Raw genomic sequence first — 16,632 nt, 5'->3', positions numbered from 1 at the left:
TGCTGGCAGGTAAACTACTTCAACTTTCTGGATGTTTACACTGATTTTTTTGTTCTTCTTTGTAGCCTAACTTTGCTCTTCAAGAAACCACTGGCCTCAATCATACCTGGAAAAGCTGCCTATAACTACCTCATATCTGGAAACAGCTGAAATGGATCCAACACCTATAATTGCAGTCTAACTGTTGGGAATTATATAAATTAATTTAGGCATTCCATATAGAAGATGAATTTACCTTTCCAGAATCATTCAGAAGTGTTGGCCATGAAGCCAGCATCAGCCTGTTTTCCATATGCCATGAAGTAAATCCTAGAGCAACTAGAAGCTGAAGATCATACAACATCACATGGGAGACTCATCAGCAAATAGACCTAAATTACTGGCTACATACAAGATCAGAGCATCAAAGACCTCCACAGGGCATTGATTTCTGTATTGATCTTATCTGGCTCTGATAAACCTTCAAAAGAAAGGAAGGTAGCTTTGGCAATAACCCCCTAAATATCCAATGACCAGGTTTGTCAATGTGACCTCTAAGTAGCATGGGCAGGTGCTCATGACATTGCAGATACTGTTAGAGCAAAGACCACAAAGATGTACCACATACTCGTAAGGCTATGACAGTACTTCTGGGTGTGCTACAGGACACCTGGACTTGGGTTTGATTTCCATGTGAAAGCATTGAGTGAGGAGTCAAAGCTCCCACCAGAGGCAGTGGAGATCTAATCAGCACAGCTTGGGTTAACTGCAGATTTTCAGCCAACCCTAAAGTTAAAAGCTGGCATCTGCCCAACTGAGTAACTCTCCATAAACCACTAAATGTACTCAACAGACCTCCACCTACTGTAATCTGCCAGTTGAATTCCACACCTTGCCAGTTTTCTCCAGGTGTAATACCACTCTTGCATACTTTGCATCACTGCCTGAAAATGTTACCCAACTTACCAGTGCAGCAAAACAGACAAGCAGAACAAAGCTAAAGAAAAAAAAAAAAACATCAATGAAAGCAAAACATACACTGCTGGTACAGTATGATGCCAAGCATCACTGAAAGACTGGCAGCACTGCCATTTGGGAGGACTGACTCTCACCTCAGCAAATATCATACCTTTCAGAACATGAAAAAAACCCTCCAACAGTCACATTTGCTTCAGCACTCCCATACTGACCCAGATAAAAACAGGAAAAAAGGTATGGGAGGGGAACAACTATATATAGTTTACCCATTTATTATTTTAACACATACCAGATATAACTACTGAGGGCAAAAATGTAGCTACAATACTTGAAACTCTCCTTAAATTGGAGCCAAGCATGTAAACAGACTGGCTCTAAAATGATACTATCTTCTATCACAAAACATTTGTGATACCTTTGTCTTAGACTAAACTGAAATTCATCACTTAGAATTTCACAGAAGCTATGCCCACCTAAGATAAACCAATTGCACACAGGAAAATGCTTTGCAATTATGAAATTACTTCATAAAAAATGGAGAAGTAGCTAAAGACAAAAAGTAACTGCCAAAGCAAACAGCAATGCCAACAAAGCATAGCTGTAATCAGAAGCAGTACAAGTCAGTTTGGAAGACAAGCACTCTTACGAACAAACAAATCTGTGTAGATGCAGCATTCTCAGTGGAGGGTAGTTTAACAAGATGTCCCACTTTTAAAATAAGCAGATACCTTCGATCTCCTCTTCACCAGCCCTAACAATAAGTGGACGCTCCAATTTCCTTCCTCTGCATTTACTCTAGCCCTGAATTTCACTCATTTCGACTATCTTTGTGTAAACACTGCTAAGCTGTTCTTTAACTACCTCTTAGTCTCCCAATAAACATTCATGTGTTTCCCCAATCACAAACTGTTAATCCCATGATTTGATTGATGTCTGTTTCACACAAAACTACACTTAACACTTCACTGAAAGGTTGGCCACTTCAGGCACTTATTCAAGAAAAAAAGGACTTTTTTTCATTACATAATTTCACACTTGGTGGCAAGATTGCCTTAAAATTAATTCACCATTCACAAGCTATGAGTTTTGCACAAAAGGCGGGTGATAGTTCTGGCAAGAATGACACAGAGAGCCTAAGAGAAAAAGTTAGTTCACGGCCCCTGTGATTTTTCTGTCATGAAATTTGAAGTTCATAAAAAGCAGAGCTATAAACTGAAAGGCAAATCATATCCTGGGGTGCATCAGGCACAACATGACCAGTCAAGCAAGGGAGGGGATTGTTCTGCTCTGCTCTGCACTGGGGCAGCCTCACCTCCAGTGCTGGGGGCAGTTTTGGGTGCAAGGATATAAGAAGGGTATAAAGTGTTAGAGAGCATCCAAAGGAGGGCCACAAAGATGGTGGAGAGTCTAGAGGGGAAGCCTCAGAAGACAAGGGACTTGAGGTCACTTTGTTCAGCCTGGAGGAGACTGAGGGGAGACCTCACTGCACTTACACCTTCCTTGTGGGGGAAGAGGAGAGCCAAACACTGATCTCTGGTCACCAGTGACAGGACCTGAGGGAATGGTCTGAAGCTGTGCCAGGGGAGGGATAGGTTGGATATTCGAAAAAGGTTCCTCATCCAGAGAATGGCTGGGCACTGGCACAGGCTGCCCAGAGAAGTGGTCACAGCACCAGCCTGACACAGCTCCAGGAGCATTTGGACAATGTTCTCAGGCATGTGGTGACTTTCAGGGCCGCCTTGTCCACCTTACTGTCACCAGTTTCCAAGTATGACCACTCCAAATCAGCTTTTGGATTCCACTGAGCCTCCCCTATTTCACATTTTAGTTTAACATGCAAAAGAAAGGCAGTAACCAGGTTTTAAGCCATTGGAACCAAGTTGTGGTATCTCAGTCACAGAAATTATTCTCTTTCAAAAAACCAAATAAGTGTGTTGAAGAGAAATTCCAGAGCACTCTGTAGATCTCTGCAAAAGATCAAGAAAAAGCAGAGCCCTAGCCCTCTTTTGCTAAAGCAATGTCTTAATAAAAATAATTAAAGTATTTTTATTTTAAGAATGCTGTTCATATTATCCCCATCTTCTGCTGACCAACAATCAGGCTGAGATCCTATCCCAAAGAATGAGCACTCTGTTTTGAGAGAATTCACATTGCTTATAAACAGCAAGCTGTATGAAATGCTAAGATTTATCACCTTCAGAAGACAACATAATTTCAATATGAAAATTTGCTACAAGTCTTAAGTGTCTATCCTTTCCATTCTGATCCTTTACTTGAAACCTAGAGGAATGCTGTCCCATTAAGAACCCACATCCTTTTTTGTCTGAAACTCTGGAGCAACCACATAGGTCCAGATGGAGGCAATTTTAAAGACATGATAAAATCTTTCACTTGGGTTTTAAGTTTACTTTTTGTAGCACCTCTCTTACCTACTCTGATCAGGAAAATTGCATTTAGAATACTGGTAGAGTGGGATACCACATAAAACAGAAAAGGAGTCATAATTGCTCAGAGACAGTATCCCAAAGAACAAGCAGGATAGGATATCCGCCTTTCTTGACCTTTATTTTCCCAATACAATTATCTTAATAAATACAGCTAAATTTTCTACAAAATATTTTAACCAATTGCTGAAATATTGAAATTTTCAGATAAAAAAGTAATTAATACAGTATACAGCTGTTGGCACAGACCTCAATGCAGAGACTGAACATAACATACATTAAGTTAAATGCCTTAAACCACATATACAGAAGATCAATACTGCAGGATGAGGTTGCATAAACTGCATAAAACATACTATTTCTTTGCCTAATAACAGAAAAAGCAAAAACAAAAAGTCAGAACACTAGAGCTGGGCTATGCTGACTGCATACAAAGACTAACATTGTACATACCAATTTGGAGCAGTTCTACTCCATCCTTCCCACTAATTTACCCAATTCTCTCCCAGGTTCCCCCCCAACACCTTCAAGGGTCAATGATTTCACTGCATGAAGCTAAATATTCATTAAACTGCTGCACTATGAACAAAATACTTTGATATGTACAGAGGTGTAAAAAGCTGATAATGCTTCATGCTTCAATTTGTAAAAAATGGGGTTACTCTGATAGGATTAGAAAATACATCCCAGGCTTGCACATTTAAGCTTCCAGAAAACTTCCTAGTGTTGATTTAATTTTCTAGATCAATGCCAGTACCCAGCTGTGGCAGAAATTATAAATTGAGAGCTCTAATTTCTTTCAAGTCTGGAATGCAATGCTGGGTTTTGAAGAGCCTAAGCTACATAAATAATTCAAAGGTAAGAAATTACTTGAAGTTATAAAAGAACAAAGAGCAACTTCAAATTCCCTTTTGTGTGCCAAAATCATAAAGGCTGTCTTTAAAGTACATACCTTCAGTTTTGTCACACACATGACAACTTAATCTAATGTACTCAAGGGGCCACAGGCAGTGTTTTCACAGATAAATTGAAGGAGAATCCAAAAGTCATCATATAAATAGTACACTCAAGATTCAAAAAAATACTATCTAGCCATACTAAATCAACTCTCTGATAAGGCTGTTACTCTGAACCATGACACATACCACTGTCAAAAACATGCACCAGTTCAGGCTCTCAATCTCATGTGCTCTGAAGCTAACAGCATCTTTAGGTAGAGCACCACTACCACACCTTCCTTCCTGTCATAAAAACAAGCAGCATTGTATAGAAGCAGATGTCATCAACCAGTTTCAACCACTTTGAAACTACTACAGGGAGCACACAGACAACAAACAGGCTCAGTCTGACCTGTGGAACGCATTGAGATTGTTCCAATCCCAGCACGTTCAGTTTCAAGACAGGATCAAGAAAGCCCTGGCTGTGTACTCCATGCACACTTCGTGCTTCCCACTCTTTGGACAAGAGCTCCAGGCCTCCTTGGACCAATCAAATCCATTTGTTTGACAAGGATGTCCTTGTTGCCCGACTGCTCACTCAGTATGTGGCTCAGCTGCCATTCAGACTACTCTAGAGCAGACTATGCAGCTCCTTAAGAGACACATGGCTAGTATGTGTTTGTATGTAGTATGTTTGTGCCTGGGTACAGAAACCAAACAAAGTCACAGCAGTCAGTCAGCCCATGGACAACAGGCAGGTTTAGAGCTCTGGTACCAGAGACAGCACAGACAAAAGTCTCCAAAGATACAGCCCATCTCAACACTCACTCCAGATCACTTGGTAATGAATATTAACCTTCTCTTTTCCTCTTTAATTCTTTGACTCTTAAGTTTTCAATGCAATATAGGAAGTGCTAAAACTAGGACATCTCTAATTAGAACATTCTCTTTTGATGTTGTAGTTAAGTAAAGTGGGGGGTTTTGGGTTTTTCTTTCTTCAAAACAAACTTTCCTACCTGGTACACAAGAACACTGTTCTGGTTGCATGTAATGAACTTGCCACTAAGAAAGCTATGTTTTGATCCAAAAAAAACCCAAAACTAGTTCATTCTAGACTGCAAAAGTTTAAAGATCACAGTTGATTTAGAACATTACATCATAGTGTTTTAACCTTGCTCAGTTACAGCACCGGTAAAATACAGCTAAAATTATGTGGTACAAATATCAACATACTTCTTTACAAAGAAGTAGGAAGACTTATTTTATTTACTCAATGCATTTTCTATTCACAATATTTTTATTGAGTCATCTTGAAAAAAATGGGTAAAATCCAGTTTAGGAGCCAGAAGACCATCTTTGCTGCACATTTTACAAATCATTTCCAAGGGGACAAGAGCTAGAGACTAAGAGAATTAAATTAACAGTTAACATGCTTTGAATTACTTATTATTTCTCCAATCTATGTTCTTAAGAATGCAAATGAAGAAAACAAATTATTGGGAACTTGGAAGCTATGCATAAAGTAGAGCTCTGCTGAACAAAGCACACTGCAGAAGATAAACAGCCAAAGATTGCGCTACTTCCGCTTACTCAGCAAAAAGGCAGCAAGAAAATTGCTTTACAACTTCCAGTCTAAGTCCCTACCATCTAAGTGACACTGTGTTCCATGGGATTATAGACATGCTTGCTGGATAACAAAGAGGCTGGGTTCAACATCCCAGTAATCCCTTCCTGTGTGTGGGAACGAACTAGCACTGATCATTTTTAAATTGGTCCCATCCTTACTAAAGGGCTGCTATTAACTTAGCTATTAGAACCAGTCATTCCTATCCAGTTCCCACGAAAATTAAAGGCAATATCTAAAACAGAGCTGTTGTTATTGTAATAAATTAGATTTCTGAAACGGAAACAGATAGTATGAGATCACAAGGGAATGTTTCTCAGAATTATCCCCTCTGTACATATTTGCTAAAGGTTGAATTGCAGTGGTGTAAGGCTGCATGGTATGTTCCCAAAATGAAAGAATAAAAAAAAGTCTGTGGAAGACATAAGAAAGAACCTATATCATTCCTTCACACAAGGACTATTATAAAACCAAGCAGTTATATTATCAGTGCTACATTAGCTTGGGTGCAAATAATCAGTGCATCTCCTTCCCCAGAGTTCACAGAGCAGAAGCAATTTCAAATTGGGCAATTACTTGCTGAGCATTATAGATGAGTGTTTATTGAAAATCCTTATTTTCCTTTGCAATACACAACAATATAAGTTAGAATTTTCTGAATATTTTTCTCATTTCAATGCATGATCTTTGATGTGTAGAACTCTATTAAAAGAGTGTGGCAGGCAGCAGGCACTCAGACACCTGAGGAGGTGTGTGCTGGTGCAGTATTTATGTTACCTGGTGAGGGAAATGTGGGAGCGGGTCAGCACAATGCCTGACACTGGAGGTGACAATGGATTGACTTCACCTTCTCTGAGACCTTCAAGCGTCAAAAGCCTGAAACACCACCAATGCCAACGGTGGAGCAGGCAATCTGATTGCTGCTGTGAATCCAGCAAAGGGCTGCAAAGATAAGGGAACTGGAGTGTCTGACACATGATGAGAGGCTGAGAGAGGTGGTATTGGTTAGGCTCAAGCAGGAAAGGCTGCAAGGGGCAATCTTAGCATGCACAAATACCCCATTGAGAGGATGTGAAGACTGAGCCAAACTCTTCTCAGTGGCATTCTGACAAGAAGCAAGAGGCAATGGACACAAACTGAAATAGAGAAAATTCCATATAAAGGTAAGAAAAATCTTCTTTGCTCACAGTTGTCAAACATCAGCACTTTGGAGGCTGTGGAGTATCCATCCTTGCAGATGACTAAAACCCACCTGGGCAAGGTCCTTAGATGCCTGCTCTAGTAGACATTTCTCCAAGTAGAGGCTACAGTTTGTCATTATCTCTAATTAACTCAAACTGGCTAAAAGAGTATATAGACATACAGATATATTATCTATCATAGTTTAAGGACAGTCTGCTACATTGCTTCCTACAAGATTAAGAACTCAGTAATAGAAAGAGAGATCAATAAAATTTAAACTTCAGTATGACCTTCAATAACACTCCTTCCCAGAGGCTAAAGAAATCATGATAAAAGAGATTGAACATTATCAGGAACCTGTAAGTGTCCAGAGGTAAGCAGACTGTGTTGAAAGATAAAATTATATTTATGGATAGGCAAACACTAAGCACAGGCACATCTTGCTAAGTCCAAGAAAAAGGTTTATTAATAAACATACACATTTTGCTAACTTCCCCTTTAGACAGCAGTTATTTAAGGCAACTCAAAAATGAAGAGGGGATCTGAAAAACCTCTGAGAATGGTAGTCAAAAAATGTATGAGTAAGACGGCATTGAACAGACTACAGGGACCAATTAAACAAAACAAAGTTGAAGAGCAAGGAACAATGCACGCTGGAAAACTTCAAAGTCAAATAAGCTTCACTGACTGCAGGTACTAATAATAAGCAGTAAGAAAAACATGATGTTATGTAAATAATGCAAAATAAACATGTCATCACAGTACATCACTCATGCCAGAAAACAGCAAAGCCTCATTTTGTAATGTGACACAGTACCTTTCTTCTCTACGTTACAGAGAGTAAGAGCAACAGAGACATTGACAAAGAAATAACACTGGGAGTATGAAAGGTAACTCACATGCAAAAACAAAATTATCACAAACAGAGTACAGTAAAATTTACTATTTCACTAGATTTGTAGGAAGGAGATTTTAGAGAATATAGTTTTGTCTGACAGGCAGCACGCCAGAGCTCATAACTTGAGGCATGTGGATTTGATGAGAGTGGTGACAATTGCCAGTCAGTCATCTTCAGAGTTCTATAGGGATGTTTCGTCACTATGAAATTCAAGTGCTGCCTGTTACAACTGGTAACTAGCTTTCAGGCATATTAGGAAGATTATTCTCCCTAACAAAGCTGTTTGTTGCAAGTTAACCTGCAGTTGGAACAGGAAGAACTGAAACAATGTGAAATCAAATATAAGAGAAAAAAACCCAAAAAACCCACAGAAGGACAACATAAGTAATCTCTCTACAAGAGAAATGCTCCAGAGGCATAAAGCCACTGCATGTGTGTATGCATAAACAGTAGTGTAGTGGGAAGTGAAGTGTCTAATTAATCATTCTGATCCAAAAAAAGACAGCATACTACAGAAATTGCCTTCAACTTTCCAGTTTGACCCAGTCATCACATCAACTTCTTCAGAATCTTCATTTGCATAGGTATTTATAATCACAAAGCCATGTACAAAAATGACTGCAGCTGAATAAAATGAATCACTACTTGATATATCAGGTTAGAACTCACTGTTTCTTCACTGCTCTGGTTTCAACAGCCACACAAACATGAGAAGGAAAGCAGACTACAGCAGCACTGATAATCATGTGCACTATATAAGCAATTACAGTATTTCCTTGTGTAGCCATTTCTTCATTCCAAACTGAAGTCCAGCTTTTTGCAGAGCTACATTCTCCACTGCAATGTAATCCTTAGTGACCAAAGTGTTACATAGTACACTTCCTTGTACCTCTCACAAGTTATACTTGTGTACTCTGATAACTTCTGCTTTCCAGATTTGACTTACTACTTCTTCAAAAGAAAAGTCAGTTGCTCTCCCATAAGCCACGTGACACAGGCTCCAGCCTGGGTCCTCCCAATTTACTGGATACAGCAGCTCATAGATTTAGAACCCTAAATGTGGTTCTGAAGGACAATTACATAACAAGGACTTGAATCATATCATAATTGCTGATGGTCTTTATCTCTGGAGGGAAACTCAGGAAGATATCAAAAGATTCAAGAAAAGAGTAGAGGAAAACTTCAAACTGTCCTGTGAAGTTATCCACTGCAGATCTTTGTAGTCATTCAACATTATCTTCTCAGTATCTGAATTACAGCCTGAATGTGAAAGTAAAATCAGAATTCTCCTCCCTGCTCTATCAAACTCTCACCAATCCAGGTCTAAGGGTCCTGATGGTGCCAACAGTGTTAAGCCAGCCAATCAATCATGCTGATATCCAGATAAGTCACCAAAGGCTGCACCTTAGAGAGCCAAACCCAGAGGCATACAAGCACACAGATAACCAGTCCAGGCAAGGTGAGGTGGTGTTTTCTAGGAACACTGGCTAATAAAGCAAACACGTGGATGCAGAAATCTAATAGCAGCACATACTGTGCAGGCGATACCTGTACACACAAGTGTACTTAATAGTAGGTCAGTAGCTGCAGTAGAGTTGCAGAACCAGCACTGCAAATCATAGAACAGGGAGCAATTAAAGTATTGGTACTACTTTATTTTATCTATTATCTAACTATTTTATATGACTTTTTTTTAAAAAAAATGAAACCTACCACTTTCACCTCTGTTGCCACTAGTATAGTATTTATTTCCCTTTTGAAAACAAGTATGGGTACATAAACACATAAAAACCTATATAACAGGGGCACCTATCAAGAGAGCAAAACACGGGACTAGATGGGGCTCACGCAAATCTTTGAGATAACAAAGGGACTGGCTCAGTGCTCCTCATCCCCATGTGACAACTCCAATAGGGAAAGGAACCAAGTGCTCTTCCTCACAGACCCTGGACTTGTCTGGATCAATCCTTTCCCTTGAAGGATGATCAGACTACAATTGAACACTAGAGGCCAGCTAGGTCTGCCTTATTTCCAAGGACCATGAGCCTCCTGTATTTCATGGCCACTGTTTTTTCCTCACCCAGCTTGTTCCTCTAACAATGAACAGAGTAGTTTCCTGAGGCTTCAGGCACACCTTTCTAGAAGTTTTATACTTGGGGCCTTTCCTCTTCTGGAGTTGTGAATCAATTAGTTTTTGAACAAAAAATGGCTACACAAGGAAACAATGGAATTGCTTATATAGTGCACTACATACGCAAAAAAATTCGTTTTTGCTAATATAAATACCAAAATACTGTGTACTGGTTGTACTCAATTTTTTTTTTCATAAAAGGTGTCCCTTGAAGGAATTTTGAACCCACTATGACCCACAAGTTTTTCCATTAATAGTCTTAAATCCAGCAACAATATTAATTATAGTTCTTTATCTTATTTATCCAGCGCTGATGCTGCATGCTGTAAATAGCCCTGCAGCCTTGCCCATGTTTTTAGTTCCTTCCACTCCTCATCTGCAAGGCAGAGTCACTTCTTGACTACATCTTCCATTCTGCCCCCTCCCTTTTTGCCTTTCACACTGATAGACACCCAGCCATCTACTAACACTAATAAAAATAGAATAGACTATGATATTTAGTGCCCTCCCATTTTGCCTTGCATTGACTTTAAGATATTACAAAATGCTATTAAGAGATACCAAAAGCAGCTTTTATTACAACCTACTTAATTCCTCTTTTCAGGAAAAACACCAGGCTAGAGACAAATACTGACTGGTCCCAAAAGAGCAGGCACACAAAAATCTCTGGCAACATATGTGCTCTTGGCAACAGCTAAGTAACCCTATAGTAAAAAAAACAACCAAAAAACAACCCAAAAACCTAACAAACCACAAACAGACCTGAATTCTTTGGTACTGTGGGTCAACTGTAAAATTCCACAGACACCTGGGGTCCTTATAGAAATTACCTAGAATACTCATGCCTCTCAAAAAATTAGCATTTCAGGTATTAGAGAAGTCTTTTTTTCCCCCCAGGATTAGTCTATTAAACATTGCTTTCCAAAGCAAAGCCCCACAGCAAGAAAACTTTCATTACAAACTCCAGTTTTCCAATTCCTTAAACTTGACTAACTCAGTTACCACTGCCGGGTTTGAGTTGCAATCAGTCCAAACACAAGAGGCTCAGCAGATTAAGTATTTGAATCAATACCATGGGAATGATCAGGCTAGACTTTTTGCTAACACTAAAATCACAGTGACTTTTCCCTTCCATTACACAACTCATCAAGGTACTTTGAGGCATTAAAAGGAAAGGAACTTTCTTTGTCTGCTGTACTTTTGCTCACAAGAGACTTCTTGCATTTGCACTCCTCCTTCACATGCACACAAGTCACCTAGTCAAGGCGGTACCTTATAGTATTTCCCCCAGTTTGAACCTATTTGGATTTTTTAAAAAAGCAAAATTAGCACCTTCTGCATTACCCAAACCAGAATATATCTGATAGAGCAAAACAAAGTGCAACAAAGTGCAGCTGTAGCTTTTCTTCCCCCTTCAAATCATTTAAAAGGCAGTACAGTAGGTGCTGGCTGCATCCAAGACTCGGAAATCTTCTTGCTCTTCTAAGCAGAATGCATAACAACAAGGGTCTAAAGACAGGTTCCATTTTTTTCCCCCCAGTCTTTTCTGCAATTGGCCAAATTTTCAAAAACATGTGTGGAGCACACCCACAATCTCACCTCACTCAGATACCAGTGGTTCAATGACCCTTCTGGAAGTTAGGAGATAATTTCAGTCTTTCTCTTGTTGATTCTTTTGAGTACTGCACTACTACCTAAAGACCTCTTTTATTTTTTAAGTACAACACAACAATTTTTAAGAGATTGTTACTACCAAGCCAGATACTCAGAAAAAACAATTTTTGCACTTCTGTACAATGAACAGGCAGAGAGCATCAGCCACCCATTTGCTTCTGCATTTCTGACTGGCCAGGGGCTCCCAGGTCAGTATACAAAATGGTCACAGCCCGTTCTCTGAATCTCATTCTTCTCCTGTGTGGGCTAAGGAGCCTAGGCACCTACTTCTGGATGTGCATCTCCCTTCTGAGAAACAGGCACTGCCCAACCTGACCTGCAGATGTAGCTTCCCATCTTCCTAGCTCAAGAACACTGGGGAATATACCTTGTATATATATATCACTGCAAACTGTTCAAGTGCGAGAGAGGACATCACTTAACGCTCCATCACAACTTTTCAGCTTTCCTGCTTCAGTCTAAACACCTGCCCCAGTTTTCTGCTTCAGACAAAAATAGTTATTAAGCTGCAGGAAGAAAATGAACTTATTTGTCTTAACATCTCATCTTTAGGCCCACTTATGCAAGTATTAAGGAAGACATAAATTTCAAAAGGTCTGTAACACCCACACTGTACTGAAAAAGTTCTCTAGAAGGTTTACAACTCTGCAAGCTAGACATTTTTTTACAAAAGGAACAAAACCATAAAAGACAGTGTTTATTTTTCAGTATTTCATTTTAATAATTTAACACAAAGCTATCCTTTATCTAGGTCAACTTTATTATTTACTATAATAAAATATAATTTTAATTCTGTTCCCTAATTTCAATTGTTGTTATTCCAAACTTCCAAAGAGCCAAAAACTTCGTTTCCTCAATTTACAAATCAGAGAGCAAAAGACGCTTTCCACAGAAAGCTTACATAAAATAAAGCAGAATGTATGCTTACCTTTAAACTAATTGAATCTTATATGTCTAAAGTGCTTTAGATCAGTAACACGTGAGAGTACTGTAATGTCTTTAAAGTTTAGTAAATACCATTAACTTCACTGGTGAGTTTTGTGACACTGGTTGCAGCAGTAAATCTGCACATCAAAATGCTATGGCAACTGTCAAGCCCGTTCCTGACATATCTTAAGCGCCACTATACCCCACTATTAATTAATCGTTTAGACTTATCTTTAGGCTAACGGGGGCAGGGGAATAAAGGTGTCTGCGGCCAGAAGTGTGCATCGTAACCCAATAAGGCACGGCAGCGGACGCCTAAAGATCCAGTTGTGAAAGAAGCGAGCACACCTGCTCCTCTCCCGCAGCTTCAGCCTCGATACCCCGGCAGGTCGCTGCCCGGGCGCAGGGCTGCCCGGTGAGCTGCCCTTCCCCTCGGGGGTATTCCCGAGCGTCCCAGCAGGCTCCGGCCCGGCCCGGGCCTCCAGAGGGGTCCCGCTCCTGCGGCCCCCCCCGGGGCTCGGACGCTGATGGCCGGAGAGCCCCCGGCCGGGGCACCTCCTGTTCCCGGGCTGCAGGCGGGGAAGGCCCGAGGCGGAGTGGGCTGGAAGCCACCCCGACCCCTTCCCCGGCCGCCCCTCACCTGTTTTAAATATCAGCTGCTTGTCCTCGCTGCTGCCGAAGAGCCGGAGCATGGAGACGAAGAGGACCCCGCACGAGTTCTGAATGCCAAAGACGGCGCCGTTGCACCACATGGCGGCCAGCATCACCACCCAGCCCCAGCCGCCCTCGGGGGGCTCCGGCGCCGCAGCGCTCCCGGGGCAGCCCGGGCTCCCGGGGGCCTCCTCCGCCAGCCGGGGACGGGCCCCGCTCTCGCCGCTGCCGGGGCGCCACTCTCCGCCGTTCTCCCTCCGCGGCTCCTCGACCTCCGGCGGGCCGGGCAGGGGGGTGGCGGCGGCGGGGTCTCCCCCCGCGCCCTGCGGCTCCAGCTGCTCGCTCACCGGCGCCATCCTCGGAGCGGCCTCGAGACCCTCCGGGCGCGCCGCTCCCGCCTTCCTTCTCCTTCTCCTTCCCCTCGAGACCTCTTGTCCCTCGCCCGCTTCAGCCCCTGGCCGCGGGGGCTGCGGGCATTCTGTAGCTGGCTCGCTCGCTCGCTCCCTGCCTGCCTGCCTGTCTGTCTGTCCTCCCGTCGGTGTGCAAAACCCAGCGAGACCAGCGCACACCCCTCTCTTCCCGCCGCGCCGCCGCCGCTTTATTTTAAAAGGGGGGCTCCCTCGGGGGCGTCAGCAGCACGAGCGCTTCCCTCCGCGCCGATTGGCGGCGGGAGGAGGGAGGGAGGAGGAGGAGGAGGGGGAGGAGGAGGAGGGGGGGGAGAGGAGGGAGGGGGGCCGGGGAAAGGCAGGGCAAAGCCACGCTCCGGGCCCCCCCACCTCCCCGGCTCTCCGGCGGAGGGGGTGGAGCGGGGCGCACCGTGTCGGCGGCGGCGAGCGCACCGTGCCGCGGCCGCCCGGGCAGGAGGGGGAGCGGAGGGCGAGACTGGAAGCCAGCGGCTAAAGGCCGCCGGGAAGGGGGCGGGAGGCGGGCGAGCGCCCCGAGCCTGCAGCACAGGTACCGCGCACTGCCCTCGGCGGGCGGAGCGGTAAACAAGCCCTGCTCCCGGGCCCTGCCCGCTCCCCACCAGGCAGGGCAGCTGCGCCCAGCGGTGTCCCGCCCGAGCTGGGCGAGGGGGAAAAGCCTGAAACTTCCGCCCCGGCCGTTTGCGGACAACAACGAGATAAAGAGAAGCCGCCCCAGAACTCGCACCCCCACACCCCACAGCCACAGTAGCGTTGATAGCCGGCTCTCGGCCCTGCCCGGCGCTCTCTGCCTCTGCGGAGCTCCAACGCCCACCCTCCACCCCGAGGGAAGGGCTGCCGGCCCCGGCACGGGGCTCCAAGGCCCTCGGGGCATCCTCTGTCCTCTGGGACAGCTGTGCGCCTCCCCTTGGGACACCCTGTGCCAGGGGAGACCGTGCGGGAGCCGCTTCTGCCCAGTTGTATTTCCCGCTTTTTAACAAAGGAAGAGAAAGTACTTGCGCCTGTACACCTCTTGACATATTTCCCATTTGCACAGAGGCATCAGCTCTTGACCTTTCCTCCCCACAGCCAGGGAAGTGAGAGGATAGGGAAAGCGCAGGTCAGGAGTGTTAAATGAGAAGTTTTTGATTCATGATCCTGCCCCCAAGCTTGCAGACGCAGATCTGTTCCGCTGTTTGGCAGCTACTTACGTTTTTAGCAGTTCGGGCTTGATGAGGAAGAGAGCTTCTTGAAAGAAAAACAGCGGATTAAATCTGGATGCTTCGTCCTTCCCTGTGAGATCTGGAGGATTCCAAGCATCCTCTTGCATCCATACACCATCCCGATTTCTTCCCTCAGAGCCTGGGTTTCTAGTGCTGTGCCCGCTGTGCCATCCAACTCCCCAGCCTGCCTGCCAAAGCCTCTTCCTCCTTTTTTGACCATGAATTACCTTCTCTGTCCTACCTACCACACGGAAAAAACAAAGCTTAGTTGAAACAAAGGACAGATTCTTAAGAACTTGTCTTCTGGTTCAGCACACATTGCTCTCCACATGAAAAGCAGTAGTACCTAAAAAAAGGATACTATATAACAATGCAAAATACATGTATTATTACAGTGAAGTGCATTTTATAGATGCACTAATCTTGCTGCACACTCACTGTCTTGTGTACCCATGTCCTTCTAAGTAAAACATAAAAACATTACGCATAAACATAAAGAAGTAGAATTCAGAAAAAAAAATAAAAGCCCAGCAATGAAACACAATACAGTTTTATGAAATACATAAAGATTGTCAAAGCAAAGGGAGGATATTTGGCCAGCCACTGAAAAACACATCTGTTCCCCCCAAGGAACAAGTCTGAATGCTTACTAAAACCCTGGGCCTATGATAAGCATAACTGTGCTCAAAACATTTCATAGGCAATTTAAAATGCAAAAGTTAACAGTTCACATTCTCCACCAAGTCTTTGTTCAGAAGCAGTTTTCTAAATCTGTTGAGCTTTCTTACAATAATGAAAGCTTCCTCCACCACAATATAACATTTTTTGAACAGTTATGACAGTGCAAACAAACTTTTTTTGATTTCAGATTCAATCTTCATTACATTCCTCAGCAACGATTAACTCAATTAAACTTTCAGTTTAGAAATAAACAAGGGCAAAATCCAAGACTGGATCTTAACGTGGCTGATCCAAGGGGCCGTGGTTCCACAAATTCTTACATGTTTCCTACTCTTAGTGAGATTCCTCAGATGGGAGTCCTGAATGGAAGCCTGAGAACTGTATGATGGAAAATCAAATCAGCTTGGGGAGGTGCCACGTATTTTTTCAGTTTTGGACAGTGCTCAGCTAAGCTCGAGACTAATTCCCTCTCCACGTATTTTTCAAGGTCATGTTTATGTACTTCAGTTTCATTTGCCTGTTTCCCTATAAGCACTACAGTTTCTTCCCCACTTTTTAAGATAAATGATGTGTCTTTAAGAAAACCCATTGTGAACATATTGTGTGCAGCTTCCACTTCTGTGCATTTGAAGAAAAAAAAAAAATTCCAGTCATTAAGTGTTTCTTATACCCTGATTAGTATGAACAAACTATTTTCCCTTTCTCCTCATGTTTGGGAATGCTTAGTCAAAAAATCAGATTCTCCAGTACATACAGCTTTTATAAATGTGATATCTATAACTATTCTGAATGTTCCTTCAATATTCCGCATTTTGTTGTTCTATTGCTATTTAGCTATACTAAAAAACATGTAGTATTTGTATTTCAAAAAAAATTAGGCTCATGGGGTCTTCCTTTACAG

General features: G+C 42.8%; 1 protein-coding gene across 1 annotated transcript in view; it reads right to left on the bottom strand.

Moving 5' to 3' along the window:
* The window catches only part of SLC16A10 (solute carrier family 16 member 10), a 65,638-nt gene extending 51,617 nt beyond the window's left edge, over positions 1–14,021 (bottom strand). The window contains exon 1 of the mRNA XM_023923943.2: positions 13,416–14,021. Coding sequence (XP_023779711.2) covers positions 13,416–13,782 — 367 coding nt within the window. The 5' untranslated portion in view covers positions 13,783–14,021. The remainder of the gene's footprint in view (positions 1–13,415) is intronic.
* Between the last annotated feature and the right edge of the window lie 2,611 nt (positions 14,022–16,632).

The sequence above is a fragment of the Cyanistes caeruleus genome, chromosome 2 (genome assembly GCF_971803275.1).
Source record: "Cyanistes caeruleus chromosome 2, bCyaCae1.hap1.1, whole genome shotgun sequence".
Lineage (NCBI taxonomy): Eukaryota > Metazoa > Chordata > Aves > Passeriformes > Paridae > Cyanistes > Cyanistes caeruleus.
This window is presented reverse-complemented; position numbering and strand designations above follow the sequence as displayed.